This window comes from Carettochelys insculpta, chromosome 18 (assembly GCF_033958435.1).
Source record: "Carettochelys insculpta isolate YL-2023 chromosome 18, ASM3395843v1, whole genome shotgun sequence".
Lineage (NCBI taxonomy): Eukaryota > Metazoa > Chordata > Testudines > Carettochelyidae > Carettochelys > Carettochelys insculpta.
Window position 1 is genome coordinate 5,263,008 of NC_134154.1, and position 16,214 is coordinate 5,279,221.

General features: G+C 43.9%; 1 protein-coding gene across 5 annotated transcripts in view; it reads right to left on the minus strand.

Moving 5' to 3' along the window:
* The window catches only part of PRKAB1 (protein kinase AMP-activated non-catalytic subunit beta 1), a 35,318-nt gene extending 23,194 nt beyond the window's left edge, over positions 1 to 12,124 (minus strand). For 3 of the 5 annotated variants that reach the window (XM_075013025.1, XM_075013023.1, XM_075013021.1), the window contains exons 1-7: positions 12,023 to 12,124; positions 8,424 to 8,600; positions 6,102 to 6,268; positions 4,293 to 4,386; positions 3,855 to 3,969; positions 561 to 697; positions 68 to 136 (exon numbers count right to left, since the gene is read on the minus strand). In XM_075013025.1, coding sequence (XP_074869126.1) covers positions 68 to 136; positions 561 to 697; positions 3,855 to 3,969; positions 4,293 to 4,386; positions 6,102 to 6,268; positions 8,424 to 8,591 — 750 coding nt within the window. In that variant the 5' untranslated portion in view covers positions 8,592 to 8,600; positions 12,023 to 12,124. Of the gene's footprint in view, positions 1 to 67; positions 137 to 560; positions 698 to 3,854; positions 3,970 to 4,292; positions 4,387 to 6,101; positions 6,269 to 8,423; positions 8,601 to 12,017 lie in introns of all 5 variants that reach the window. The other 2 variants (XM_075013026.1, XM_075013022.1) reach the window with 2 other exon arrangements.
* Between the last annotated feature and the right edge of the window lie 4,090 nt (positions 12,125 to 16,214).

Genomic DNA, 16,214 nt, shown 5'->3' on the forward strand with positions numbered 1-16,214 from the left:
AAATTAGCATAATGTAACGGTTAACCAAATGCAACTGCTATGATAAGGGCAAGGAAGACTCCTTTACCTTGATGGAAAGTGCATAGAGGTGGTTCAGCATGACGTGATTGGGCTCAGGAAGCAGAGCAGGGTCGCACTGAAAAGCATATCACAGAGCACGGGAGACTAAATTATGGTATACTGTCTCTCACTGTCAACAAATCTCCCCCTCAAAATTCCATTAAAATCAATGATCACTTAAAGTGGACCAAGTGTACAGAGGGAGTTACCTTTCCACCACCTAGGCTTGGGCCTTTTATGATTTCTTACAGGACTGCTATGTTCTCAGAACTTGCAGTGAGCAGAGTAAGTCTTACAGGTGGGAAAACAGTGTTAATGTTCTTCCAGTTTTGAAAAAGAATCATTTAAGAAGATAACTGCAAATAGATCAGTTTGGACAAGGTAATAAAGACTTCATGCACTAGGAGACACGTCCGAATTTTGAGTTGGTTATAAATGGTTCCAGTGCAAGCCTAACCTCTTTAATACCTGATCCAAAATTAAAAAGGTGGTCTACTCACAGAAATGCCAGTGTCCTTATTCAGGATCACCTGCAGCAGGTGTGGTGGAAGAATGGGTGGAGTCTTGAAGCGTTCCTCTGGTTTACAAACATAGGGATCCTGATGGTAGGGTCCTGGTGGGGAACTTGATAGCTCTGCTAGGGAGATGTTAAATATTTAACCTTAGAGAAGATAAACTCTTTAAAGATACATTAAGCTGCAGTAGTAATTTCACTTCCATAAACATGTACAACAGACGCTAACTGCACTATACAGTAAATGCTCCAGGAATTATAGAGATGCCCCACTTCCTGTACATTCTACATGAAGTTCTGTGGGACATTTTCTGCTGGGCCAGAAACAAACGAAAAACCACCACTACCCAGGACGAGACAGTTGCAGGCTGCAGCTACATGCCACGATAGGCAGTGCTGTCATGTCATTTCACTCATGTCTCCCACAATTTGTATGAAAGCTCTGACCCCTGGGTTATTGAGTAAAAGGGAGCTGCCACTTCTGCTTCTCCTCCTGAGTTGTGCATGGAGCCTGACCTCGCAGATGCACTCTAAGGCAGTGGCTCTCAACATTTCCAGACTTACTGTACCCCTTTCAGGAGTTTCGCATACCCCAAATTTCACCTCACTCAAAAACTACTTGCTTGCAAAATCTGACACACACATATGGAAGTGTCACAGCACCATGTTACTGAAACACAACTGTCTAATTTTTACCAGAGACTCAGAAGGGTAGCCATGCTACTCCGTAGCTTCTAGGAAGTGGGTCTTATCTACAAAAGCTCATTACCTAATAACCCTGTTAGTCTTTAAGGTGCTTTAGGACTGCTTGTCTTTTTTACCACAAAATTATAAAATCAATTGGCATATACATATTGCACTTACACTTCAGTGTATAGAGAAGTATAAACAAGCTATTGTCTGTATGAAAATTTAGTTTGTATTGGCCTCACTTATGCCTTTTGTGCAGCTTATTGTAAAATTAGGCCAATATCTAGATGAGTTAATGTACCCCCTGGAAGACCCTCATGTAACCACAGCTACAAACACCCCTGCTTGAGAATCACTGCTCTAAGGCAGGCCTCCAGGGAGATAGGTGATGAGACCCTACTTTGTGAATGCTGCCCGAGCTCCTGCGAGGAGTTAACCCTCAAGCTGCTGGGTGGGGTCAGGACTAGGTCAGCTGTGTGCATGCCCATCATTGGAAACGTAGGCACTGCTGTGACTTTACCACTGGGAACACAGTAATCTAGGCAATATGGACGCTTACAGGATTAGGTGGCATCTATCCTGTGAGTACTACGGGGTCTTAAACATTGGGGATAGGTGCCTAAATCTCCAAATCCAGGAGCATGGCAGAAGCAACACCTTGTACCCTTTAGTTTAGAGACCCCTCCTGCTGAGGTGAGGAAGAGATTGGCTCCAGACTGGTTTTTGTCCAAGCCCTCTCCTACTGGAAGAGGCTTTCCTGGGGGACATGTTATGGGATCCTTGAAATGTGTAAAATGCTAAGACCAAGCAAGAAAGGAATATATTTCTGTACCAGTGCTCCAATATGCAGCGAATTTGTGGTCATGTCAGTCCCAAGATGTTAGAGAATGTCTACTGGTCAGAGAGAGACAACAGAGCACTTCTTCAGGTCTGGGAAAGGTACTCCCAGGACAGGGGTGAGCAATCATTTTGGATGGGGGGGGGGGGGCACGCCAATAATTTGGTGAACAGTCAAGGGCTGCTCTCTGCCATGATATTAATGGAGGAGGTGCAATGTCTGGGATGGAGGTTGGGCGCAGAAGGGAGCTCAGGGCAAGGGACTGGGGTGCAGATCTAGGAGGGAATTTGGGTGAAAGAGGGGGTTGTGGCCTGGGGCAGGGGTGCAGGAGGGGAAATCAGCCAGTGGGAGCTGCAAGATTTTGCTGGGGATGTTCAGGGCAGCCACACAAAGCCTCTACCCCAAGGCTCACAGCCGTCACAAACAGCACCTCTGAGTGGAGTATGCAGGGAGCCTGACTGGGGCTGTTGCTGGGCCCGCAGGCTGGATCCAGACCACAGGCTATATTTTACCCAGCTTTGTCCCAGCATCACAGCAAAATGCAAGATGGAACAAACTGGTATAAGCAGGTAGCACATACTATAAGGGACTGTTCAAGGTAGGCATCTTTCCCAGACTGAAAAGAGTGTGCGCTGTGGAGCTTGTCTGTCACTACCAGAAGGCGTTCCACTAAACCATATTACCTCACCTTCCGTGTCTCTAATGCTCCAAAAGACTTTTACAATTGTAATGCACTCTACCACCTTCTCTGCTCTCAAGTGCAGCTGGCGATCCTTCCCCGCCCTTCAGTCTGATTATCTTCTAACACTACAAGAGATCAGTATGTTCCTCATGAGGACTTTATTCCACTGTTAACCAAAGGAAAATGAAAAGTGACATCTTTGGAAGGGCAGTGAGAACAAGTAGTGTAAGGGAGGGGCTCTCACTGTTCCTCAATTTAGCACAGCTCAACTAGACTGCAACAACATCAGTCCATGCTTCAATGACAAGTACCATCATTATTTATATTATTATTTATGGACAACTTCCAGTTTGTGCAAAATCAGTTCCATGAATGAGAACAAGCAGTTTCTTTGGTATTCAAACTGACTGGAACAGAAAGTCAGGCTAAATTCTTGTCATCTTTGAATTTTAAAAACCAATAAAGAGACAGGCTGCAAAACCTTGCTTCAGATACAACTTTCAGGAATGACGAACTTCTGGGTATGCTAGCTCTCATGGGCCACTGAATTTAGTTCCGATGTTTTTCCTTTCTTCATCCCCTTGTTGATGACAGAATTGTTTAGTATAGATGAAAGGGGCAAAGCTTGCAAACAGAAACAAAAATCTTCCAATTAGCCAAAATATGGCCATGGCATTCTCCACAAGCGCACAAACTTCCTGAGAAGGGGCTCTCAGACAAGTCAGTCTCCAAGACCTTCAAACAGCTGTCAGGGCAGTCAAGCTCAGTTATCTTTTTTGAGGTAGCTATGGAGTCATGAGGTAGTGGTCTGAAATCACCATTTAAATGGCAAGAACTCACTACTGATCTATTTGGAGTTTGACCAGTGACCTATAATCTGCTAAAATCTCTTCACTCATTGCAGTTTCTCTCCTTGTACATTTCACAATCCCTGCACATATCCCCAACTGAACATGCATGTTAAGTGAGATTCTCCTCGTTTAGGGATTTAACCCGAAATCAGGAACTAAATATACAGGGTAATTACATAACTTCAAGTTTGTGGTACAGGATTACAAACGGATTCATACCAGACATCTCTGAACACTTCTGGGAGTCCACCATTAAAGCATCAAATACTTCAAAGTCAGTTTTCTTCACCTGAATGATGTTATTAACAGTACCAAGTTGGCTGGTTACTACTGGCTGGCAAGAAACAGAGGCAAAAGTCACAATTCAGAAGGTATGCAGGGTTATTTATATTCTACAGATTTGAAAATCCAATGTCCCACAGTCCTCATCACCTAATTCTTATTTAGCCTCTGATTTAGAAGGCAGACGTCATTACTAGTTTCAGATTGGTAGTGACTGACCCCAGATGGGGCCAGAAATATTTCACTAGCTCAAACAGCTAATTGCTAGTGTCAGCAACATCCCTTTCTTTTAAGTTAATGTGGAAGCCAACTAATTTCTCCCATTCATGTGCATGAAGCATCTTGTACACCTCGAAGATCACAGAAAAACATTACCTCTGAAGGATCATGCGTCCATTGACCATCCACATAGAACTTGTACTGGTGCTCTCCTTCCGGCAAATCCACGATTGCTACAAAGTTATTATGGCTGTGATTTCAGAGAAACACACAAACAATATTACACTTTTATTCAGAAAAGCCTGACCATCCACAGACTTGATACAATTATTGTAGCAAAGAATACAAAGATCACAAACAAAATCTTTCAGGAAGTTCCTGAAGGTAACGACCCTTTTGGGAGAGCTTTGAGGTAACCCAGTGCAACAACCGGCACATATGGAAATAAGATTAAGCTAATAAATTATCTCCTCAGAAACAACTGAGTCCCATCTCTTGATATGCACAACTACACGCTTCACATTAATGCTGATTTCCAGAAACTCCAGGTATCTGTGAGTAAAGGGTTAATGTTAAGTTTCTGAAACACCATTCTTCTCACGTCACCCAGCATAAGGGCACGTGAGTTTTGGCTCATCAGCCAAAGCTTCACATACAGATCAGCTCTCTCCAACATAGCTTTGCTTTTCAAGTATCTTCCTTAACAAATCTCACCCTTTAAGTGATGGAACAAGAACTGCGAAAATGAAACCAGTAACTGACCTACTTCCAGAAAAATGGCTTTGAGTAGACCCAGTTTGATCAGACCCTGTGCTACAAGCTTCTTGCTGTTTTCAGCTTTTCCTAGTACCACAGACAGAAGCCATGCCAAAAAAACAAGTGCCAATCTGAAGTGGGTCTTACCCACGAAACCTCATTACCTAAAAAAGAAAACTGTTAGTCTTTTAAGGTGACACAGGACTGCTTGATTTTTGTGAGGCTACAGACTAACACAGCTACCCCTCTGAGACTAAGTGCAAATGGATCATGTAACACTAATAGTCCTGCCTTCCTCCTTTCTTGCTCCGGAAGGGGGCAAAATATGTAGAGTAAAGTTCCAACCCGAGAAGTTGTTTTTGCAATTTGAGTTTGGAAGAAGTGTCTGTTTGAAAGGGACTTTGTAAGAATGCACTCGATTGATTCTAGTGACTGCCCATTACCAGTTAAAGAGGCACATAGGTCTCATTTTTGTAACCATTACATCGACTTGAAACAAGCCTACTTTTCTCTGCACTCCCTATCATTATATGTACCATTGCTGAGAGAGATCTAAGGTGTCAGACAAGAAATCTGAGACTATCCTGAAACTCTACTGACCACCATGCCGAAACTACCCACTCGCCTGTTGACACTCTTCTTGGAATCCTTCCACCACCTCCCCCTGAAACACTGCACCATGGTTCAACTCATTTGCCTCTCATAATTCCATCCTGGCATGGGTCTTGGGCCTTCCTTCCCACTACATTTCCCACTCAATCTGTCCAGTCTGAAAATTACCCAAGTATTGATGCTCCATTGGTCCCTTTTCCCTACACCTGTCTCCTTAAGCACCATGGAAGGCCCATCTCAAACCAACTCACCAAGCCATCACTCTTTATTCAACTCCCTTATAACAAACAACTTAGGGCAATGTAGCTAAATTATGGATTTCCTGGGTTTCCGGTCTTCAATACTTAACTCCAGGCAGTGAACTCTGTGTATGTCTTTTCCACAGTGCCAAGCAAATAACTTTTCCATGGCACAATTTTCACCTCCAGCAGTAAACGTCCCACCAATCAAATACTGACAGCATGTTATACAATGGTTCCCCTCAAGAGCTCTCAAAGCTAACAGAGGTATGCAATAATCTAAGCATAACACAACCACAACCCAAACTGTTTCCAGCTTTAAATAAATTGTCAGTGTATACAATGAAAAGTTTGTTACCTTCTTGTAAGAGGAAGTTTACTCCAATTGTTGAAGGAACCTGACAGATAAACCTCTTTCCCTCCCCCAGTCCAACGAAAGACTGTTGGTCGATCTTGAACTGGGGCTTTTTCGCTCACTTCCAGATCTTGCCTCCAAGCTAGAAATTCCTCTCTCTCTTGTGGAGCCTAGAATCACAAAACTTTACTCAACAGAAGTTCTACGTTGGCTCCTTTGCCCTGTGAAAGGAGAGGTAAGCTTAGAGAAAGGTAACATTTGACTAAAGGTATCCTCAACCCTATGCGTGTTCTTCGGTATTACCATAAAGTAGAAACAAATGCAGGTAGTAACTCATATAGAATCATATAATATTAGAACTGGAAAGAACTTTGAGAAGTCATTGAGTGCAGTCCCCTGCACTCATGGCAGGACCAAGCACCATCTACACCAGGAGTCAGCAACCCCCAGCATGGGTACCAAGAGTGGCATGCAAGACGATTATCATCGGCACACGATATGGGAGCTCAGCCCCACCCATCCTCCCCCTGCAGCCGTAAGCTTGCTTAAAGCCATGCTGCCTGCGGATTAACAAATGATCAGCTAATGTTACCAACCACCACCTGAACAGTAAAGCTCTACACCTTAATCTATTAAGGAAACTGTTGTAATTATGACTATTAGTGACTTTAAGTAACATTGGCACTCGGACTGTACACAGAGGTCAAAAGGTCAAATTTCAGCACTCCGCCTTGGAAAGACTGCTGACCCCAATTTAGACCATCCCTGGCACGTGTTTGCACTTAAAAATCTCCAGTGATGGAGATTCCGCAAACTCCACAGGCAATTTGAGTGCTTAACCATCCTGACAGTTGTGATTTTTTTTTTCCTAATGTCCAACCTAAACCTCTCTTGCTACAATTTAAGCCCACTGATTCTTGTCCCATCCTCAGAGGTTAAGGAGAATGATTTTTTCCCCTCCTCCTTGTAGCAGCCTTTTAGGTACTTGAAGCTGTTATGTCTTCTTTCAGTCTTCTTTTCTCTAGATTGAAAAAAAATGGGTTTGTTTAATCTTTCCTCATCGGTCATGTTTTCTTGACCTTCGATCATTTTAGTTGCCCTTCTTTGGATCTTCTCCAATTTCTCCACATCTTTCCTGAAATGTGGTGTCCAGAACTGAACACACTAGTTAAGTTGAGGTCTAATCAGTGCAGAATATACCAGAAGAATTACTTCACGTGTCATACCTAAAACACTCATGTTAATGCTTCCCAGAATGAGGTTTGTTTTTTTGCAGTCGTGTCACACTGTTAACTCGTATTTGGCTTGTGGTCTACTACGATGCCCTAGATTCCTTTCTGCAGTACTCTCTCAAGCGTGAAACTGATTGTTCCTCCCTAAGTGGAGTACTCTGTATTGTCCTTATTGAATTTCATCCTATTTATCTCAGATCATTTCTCAGGTTTGTCCAGGTAATTCTCAATTTTAATCCTATTTTCCAAAACATTTGCAATCTCACCCAGGTTCTTATCCTCCACAAACTTTGTAAGAATACTTTCTATACTATTATCTAAATCATAGATGAAGATATCGAACAAAACCACTCCCAAAATTGATCCCCATGGAACCCCACATGTTATGCCCCGTCAGTATGACTGTGAATCACTGGTAACTTCTCTGGAAATTGTTATCCAACCAGTTATGCCCCCAATTTACACTAACCCCATCTAGGTTGAATTTGTTAGACCTAGAAGAATGCCTTCTACAGAGAACAGCTGCCACTGGACCACAAGAAGGTTGTTACTATCTGCAGGGTACAGAGCTTAGTGCAACGTATGATCACTTAAGTTGGAAGATAGCGAACTAAACATTCTTACTGCACCCAACAAGGATGACAAACCAGAATTAGGATTATTAGAAATTAATGGTAAATGGGGAATTGTGGCAGAACTTTTGAAATGGAAAGCGAATCATCATTTGGACTGTTACTTAGTATGGTGGTTGAAAAAGCATAAAAGGAGCTCAAAAGAAAAGATAAGTGGTACAATTAATATTCAGTACAAGGCCAAGACTTAGAGCCAATCATCTTATTAGTTTGCCTACAATTTTTGTTAGTTAAAAATACAGTACTTCATTCACCGAAACCTATTCAAAGGTCAGAAAAAATAAGGTTTTTCTTCACTTAAAAAAGAGTGAGAAAGTCAGTGATACATCCAGGTTTTAGTACAGAAAACTGGCTAAAATATCACTTATTTTATGACTTCCAAAAACAAATTTTAATAGAATTTCTATAGGTAGTACAGGAATCAGGGGTTATGAAAAAAGAGGAACACTAGCTTATGATACCTTCATTTCCTCAGCATGGAACAAATCTGCATCTTCAGGACTATCCATCAAGATTTTTGGTCTATCACTTTCTTTTGTACTAATGGCCCCACCAGAATTATCTCTTCGGGGCGTCTTATGGCCCCCATGACGCTCCATTCCAGATCGCTCACTACTTGTGTTCCCCATTTTAAGACCCTGAAAAGAAAAAAAATCAGTTGACACACAGACATTGTGAAATTTGAGCTCTGCCATTTTGCTTTTAAAAGAGACTACAGAAACAAACCCATGGCAAAAAAGGGATAAATCAGACACAAACAATATAAAGACAGCCATAAAAACCAGCAGGAAGATATTCTTACTCCCTTCATGCGTAAGCAGTGCTGACAACAAATACAGCAATTAGTAGACTTCAACAGCTTAATTTATACTTTAAGTGACACTAGAGGAATGGAATATCCAGATACCCACTTACCCAATTCCTCACCCTTAGTAGACATTAAGTGTGAGATTAGGAATAAGACCTTTGTCTTCCAAGTCAGTCTCAGAGGAAAATAAAAATGAAATCTCTGCAACTTGAGCTAAAGGAAGATTTCTGTTAGTTGTGTTAATGAATCTATAGGTTGGCTTTTGCATAGAAAAACCAATATAAGTACACATGTACAACGGTACGAGCTACAGACAATGGTGAAAAGAACCCCACACATATATGCAAATATTGGTGTGAGAAAGAAATTGTCAGGGCCCAAAACCACCCACAAAAATATAAGTCACTGACTTAAAATTTTCTTCAAATATAGCTAGTGCAGTTTTCTGAAAGATCTACTTACTGCATAGAATGTTTATAAGGGTAATAAGCTATTTTTGAAATTGAGGGAGACAGATGATAAAAGCTGGTGTGTTTGCCTAAACAAAAGTTATTTTGTTTGATGAGTTTTACTGGCGTAACTGAGAAAAAGAGGGAAGGAGACCATTTCACCCTCCATTAACTCACAAGCTTCATGAACTACTGTGACTATTTTTTTAAACTTCTCATTCCATGTGTAACAAGTTTCAAGTCCATTAACCCTCAGGCCAGGTTTGATGGATCCCAAAACATACAAAGCCAGCCCTAGATCTGGGGTAAAATTTTCCTAAGTGCTTTGATGACTTCCATGCCATCAACTTTCAATGAGACTAAGGCCCCTAAGTGCTTAAGGCTGGGTGCACACAAAGGGGCTTAAACATGAGGCATGAAGAGAGCTAAAAGCCATAACTCCTGGATTAGGTGCCTATGCTGTCTTTACAATGAAGGGGGAGATAGTGGCTCAATTCAAAGCACCTGCATTAGTAAATAGGACATATTGAGGAGAAGAGTGTGTCCAAAGCCCCACCTTAGTCAGGGTTACAGGGAAGCTCCTATTTCTATTTGCTAGCCACATTTTTGCACATCGGAATGGTAAACTTAAATGCCTTCTACTATATTGCACAAGTCCACACTTTTCTATTGCTGGAAGAAAATATGAGAGTCTACACTTAACCCTCAATTTAAGTCACTAACAGTTATTCAGTGAGTCAAGTTTTCTCTTCTTATGAAAATTTACATCTGAAAGTTTTCATCAACACTTTCTTGCTATGCTGTTTTAAGAATCTCTTCCAATCTTCCCTTTTAGTAATCCCATGAAGTTACAATATCCAGACTCAAATCTCTCTGATAAAAATTCCAAAATCTGCCAACTCATCAATCCAATTATCAATTGTAACAATGGTAGGAACCCATTCCATAGCATCTATCCCTCTCAATACACAGAAACAAACAATGAAGTTCTATAAGCAAATTAAATACTTGATAATTCCTATTAACCTGTGTAAAACATGAATGTTGTCACCTTAGGACAACCCTGCTAAGTCATTAACTTATTTCAAGTTTACTTTTTATTTCACAATAGCCAATCATTTCTGCATATCAAGTGTTCATTGTTTTTTTTTCCTAAAGCTCCAGGAATAAATGTTGGTGAATCCCAAGCAGAATACAGCTAGAAGATGTCAGTTAATTATCCCACATGTCACTTTGTTAGTATAACATTAATACATTAATATAAAGTCCAGAATTGCTAAAGATATGTATTACGATGAATTAAAACAAAACAGAACACCAACAATCTCATTTAAGATAACACTCAAAGATAATTTCATCTAGGCCAGATAGATGTATTAATAGGAATGCTGTATGTGTAACACAGGTCACAAATGTACTGCTTTATTCTGTGCTGGTGAGGGCTCAGCAGGTGTATTGTGTACTGTTTGGGTGCCCCCATCTAAAATAGATGGGGAGGTACTGGGGGGAGTCTAGAAGACAGCAGCAACACAATGATAAAATATTTCAGAAACCTGGCCTAAGAATAAGACTAAAAGGTTTAAATACACATGGTGTATTCTTGAGAAAAGAATGAAGGAGATCTAATATAGCAGTCTTCAGATATGTTAGGACTGTTATAAAGAGGGTGTGATCAGTTGTTCTCCATGTCTACTGAAAGTGGATCAAGACATTCTCAGCCTATTCTACAGCAGTAGTCTCTTTTTTACACCCAAGTTCAGTTTTTGAATTTAAAGGCAACCCAGGATCTACACCACCACTTTCCCAAAGTCCCATACAGTTCATGCCGTCCCCATTCTCTCCTTTGTTTGTTCTCTCCTTATCCTCACTCACTTTCACTGGGCTGGGATTCAGGGATTTGCAGTGTGGGAGGGGCTCCAGGTTAAGCCTGAGGTAGGAGAAGGTGAAGGATGGTAGCTCTGGGAGGGAGCTAGATGCAGAAGGGACTTGGGGCCCAGGAAAGCGTACGGGTGGAGGGCTCCAGGAAGCACTTATCTCAGCAAGCTCTTTGGTTTGCAGTGCAATGGGGCTGCTGCTAAGGCAAGTTCCGTCCTCAAAGGCAAAGCCTGGAGCGGCACAAGCTCTGCTGCAGTTAAGAGCTGCAGCTGGGATTATGGTGCGTATTTTCAAGCAGAAAAGTATGAAATTCTGGGGTTCAAACTTCGGGGGGGGGGGGGGCTGTGCTTTCCAACCCCCCACCAGAGAAGGAAACGTGCTTCCCTCTTGACCTGCTCCACGTCCCTTTGACTATTGCGAGTTCGTGCCAGCCCTGAGGGGTGTGGTTACGTGACTAACAGGCGAGAGCCACGGACTTCTGCGGTTGCCAACTCTCCCGTACAGGACAGACCACCCACCGTTTGTAGCAACGGTGTCCGGTCCGGGAGAGTTGGCAAACTCAAGGTGAGGCAGAGACAGTCCCACCCCACCTTCTCCAGAGCTGACTTAGCACGGGGAAAGGGGCACCGTCCTCTGCCTCCAAGAGGCTCCGACCCCAGGCGTCGCTAGGACCGGCACCCACAGGCGTCGGGGGCACCGCTTGTGAAGGCGGGGCAGGAGAGACCGGGCCGCTCCCTATCCTCTCAGCGCCGCCCCCCGCCTTCTCCTCGCCGCTTTCCAAGGGCCTCCAGTCCGGGGCGGGGCCTCGCTGCCCACCACCTCAAGGTCACAGGCACCTCCTCCCACGGCCCCCGCCCCGGGACACAACCACGCCGCTTCCCAACGACACCCAGCGGGCAGGGCTAGGGGGAGGAGACCCGCACCTGACCTGCTGCCGCCTCCGAGTCTTCCTCAGAAAGCCCTTCGGAATCCCGCTCAGTCCGCCTCCCTGCTGCTCTGCTTCTGCTTCTGCTTCTGCTTCTGCTTCCGCTTCCGGCGCCTGCCGCGCGCAACCCCCTCTCCCGGCCCCCCCGCGCTTCCGCTCCGTCTGTTGCCTCCCCACGCCGAGCCGCGCGCGACCCGCCTCCCCGGGAGGTGCACTTCCGGTCACTAGAGCCACGGCCTTCCCCGGAACTTCCGGTCAGCGCGGCGCGTCTTGCCACTGGGCTTCCGGTTGCGGGCGTCGCTCTGTGCGCGCGTGGGGGGCGGAGATCCAGACGACCTGCCGCGGGGAGCATCCCCAGGCTCTGCCGTTCCGGGGCGCCCCCTACTGGGAGCCTCGGAGGCCGCTCGGACCGTGCCCCGTGCCGGGACACGGCGAGTGGCCACGTGGAAGAGAGCACGAGGGGGCTGATCCCTCAGACTCTGCCCGCTCCCCCCCGCAGCCCTGCCTGCAGTCTGCACCGGCTCCCCGTGTTGCCATTTCGATGGCCAGCTGTAGGCTCCAGGGTTAACGCAGCCCTGTGGGGGCAGTGACTTCCTCGTGAGGCATGGGGCCTGGCTGGCATTACATCTGTGAATGGCGTTTTATGCAGGGCCGTCCAGGTATTAATAAATCTTCTTCCCACTTCCTGACTGGCTTAGCAGTACCCAGGGTTCCTATGTGCCAGAGTATCATTTTCCCTAAATGCTGCATTTGGATCCCCGTTCTCTCACAGCTGTTAAGGCTGGAGATGTGGGTGGCAGCAGATTATCTGAAATAATCCCAAAAGCATCTGGCAGGGCTTGTCCACCCACTCGCTTATTTCAGCAATAGAGTTTTTGCTCTTATAAATACAGTCTCTGTGAATTTTGCCTACCTGCCCAACCCACTCTGCAACAGTGATGGAAGGAGCTTGTATGACACAGGGTACAGTATATAATCCCATCTCTACTGTCACCCCTTCCAGTGTCAGCTTCCTGTGCTGGTGCAAAAGGGAGCTGGGTGTGCTCCAACTTTGTCCAGACCTTTCTCATGTGAGTCCACTCACTTTAACATTCCTTTTCTCGTTGCTAAAGCAGGCTTAAAGCAGAATAGGAACTAATTTAAATTCTTGCTTAACTGATTCCTGTGGTCATAGGGTCACAAATATATTCCTTTTAAAATGTAATCAGTATCAAGATCTGAAAATGCCAGTTATAACTGAAAATGTTCCTGGTGAGAAGTCTTCCAAAGTTGCTTCATTGGAAGGAAGATCAGGGGTTTTCTCTAAGGCCAAAAAAGCTATGAAGTCAGATTCTCTAGGGAATGAAGGCAGCTTTGTGCTGATCTGGTGGTGCACAGCAGACCTGCTCTAAATCCAGTTTACATGATCATGGATGCTTAACACCTGTATTGGGGGAATTCAGAATGGCACAGAGAATGCTGTAGCCACTCTTATACACCCGTTCTTGGCTTTTGGCTTCAGGGTATGCCCAGGAAAATGGGGACATGGCTCAGGCATCCTGAGAGACTTCTGAAGTGGTTCACGTGGAAAGATAGTGTCAACAAAGAGAAACTCAGGCTGAGAGGCACTGCCCACATGCCTCACAAACACGAGTCACTTGAAATCTAAATCAATGGCTATAATGATGTTAACATTTGGAAAACGAAACTTTATTTGATTTTACACCTATTTAATTTTTTACCTCCTTGAGTACATGATCCATCAGGTTCCTCCAGGTCAGGGCCATGCAAGATTAATAGGGCCAATGCTCAATTAGTTTTATGTACAGAAATACCTGAATCAAACCCCCATCCTCAAGAAGCCCCAGAGTTTGGATCCAGATCTGAATTTTCAGGCCTAACCTCCACAACTGTCATTATTGGCCATCTCAGAAGAGGCCCTGAAGATTAAATTCCCACTCTCAGCCAGTTCTTCCAGGTCATTATTATGGGCCAGTGGTGGGAACATATGGAGAAGCCTGCATAGATGCTGCATGTTCCGTATCCTGAGCATAAACAGAGGACAGTTTTCTCCAGGGTTCCTTATAGCAGCACTAACATTCCATAAAGACATTACCAAAAATTGTAGGCTACTGGTCTGTCACACTTTCTTCTTTGCCTTTCCAAACCTTAACTTAATTAAACTGTCCTGTGACTTTTTACACTCCATAGCTGTTCCTGTTCCCTCACTAAATTTTTCTTCATCAATCAATTTAACTCTTCTGTTTGCTGCCAAGCAGGAAAAAAAAAACTTCTTTGGGAAATATGTAGCAACTTAAACATTTGATCATGTGCTTGTTCAAGCCTCATATGGTTAGAGCATCATTTGGGTGATATTATGTTGTATGTTTCTGGCTGGGTCTGAATGAGACTTCCTGCCTATTCCATATGCTGACTTTCAAAGTATTCAAACCCTCCATACTTTGGACTGCATGATCTTAAAGCAGGTGTGATTAAAAGCATTTGAAGTCCTATTTACACAGAGGTCAGAGGGGTTTGGGAAGACCAGCATGCAGTCATCCTGTCTTTTGAAGCAAGGTCCATGAATTTTAAGAGGTGATTTTTCAAAGGTTTTCTTGTCTCTATAGGGAGGGGAAGAGAGCTGCTAAATTATCGATCATTAGACAGACATTCGAGATCTAGAATGCTTGCAAGTCGCAAAAGATGATTCCTTCAACCAAGGAGGGATTGAAACTTCTGAGAACTGAATACAGGTGAGAAAACTGCTTAAGCAAAACTCTTTCATGTAGGAAGCCAAGGAAAGTCTTCGTCTTGTACTTCTGTGGAAAGTCCTAACTGAGGGAAAATCAGCCATGACTAGAGAGAAGGAAGGTTGGTGAGAGAAGCCATCTTGAACAAAGCCTGTACCTTGTTAGATTAAGTTTTAGAGACATGATTTAACTTTGATTTGATTTCTCACTTTATTTCTTTACCTGGAATCAGTTAACCTATGTCCTATTGGTGATACATGTGTGTCATTTTTACTATAAACTAGCTTAGTGCTGTGCTTGAAGTCAAGGATGTATTTACAGCAGTGAAGTTATTAAACTATAATGTTACTATTTCTCCAATGGTCCAGGAAAGGCCTGCACACCATTTTTGTGGGGAGGGAGGAGTTTGAGACTGGGAGCATATTGGGGTCAGCCTGCAAGTAATAACAACAGTTGGTGGAAGCCAGGTTGGGGCTTTTGTGCTGTGTCAGCAGGCTCCTGGGGTCAGAGGCTATGGCTACACTACAGCACTCTGTCAACAGAAGTCACAGTCAGGAGAGTTTTCCCAACAAAACTTCTGTTTCCAGAGTGCGGCCACACACAAAAGCCATCAGGAGAGCACTCAGCTCTGTCGACAAAGCAGCCAGACTGCCCAGCTGCTCTCTCAACAAAACAGGCACTGGGAAGCACAGCAGACAGGGCTGCCCATTGTTGTGAATGTCCTGTCTGTTGAGAAGGGCCTCCCCCTCCCCCGCACCCAAGCAGCCATGTAGCTTTTTTTGTGGACAGAATCTGTTGACAGCAGCGTTCGGCAGCATGCTGCCAGCCAAAGTGCTGTTTTTTGTCAAGATACTGTCGACAAAATGAATTTTGTATGTGCACACTTCACGAGTTTTGTTGACAAAACTAGGGTTTTTCTGGCAAAACTTGCTAGTGTCACCATAGCCAGAGTGGCTGATCCAGAGATATACAGCCCACAGACGCTCGTGCTGTGACCTCTGTTCTTCCTAGGCTAGCCAGGATCAATGGCCAAGTGGTAATGAGAGCCCTACACATATTTAGCCCAGAGAAAGTGAGTTAAAAATGTCTTGAGTTCTTATTCTGGCTTTGATACCAACTCCTTATATCACCTTGAAGAAGAGTTTATGTTGTGCTCCCCTTACTTTGCGCATCTGTAAAATAGGGATAGTTGTAAATCAGACAAATATAGGGCAGGAAGGGACCTCAAGAGGTCATGTAGTCCATCCGCCTGCAGTGAGGCAGTGTTAAGTATGCGTAGGCTGTCCTTTACATAGGATGATACTTAGTAAATATAGGTGAATATTGCACAAAATTCCTTTAAATATAAATTTAGGTTTTAAAATGTATTTGCTCCATATATGTTCAAGTCCCTTAGTGTTCACTGTTCATGACCATGTATGATTTCTCAAGTGCTTATGGAAAGCAAACGTTAAGCTTGGAAATGC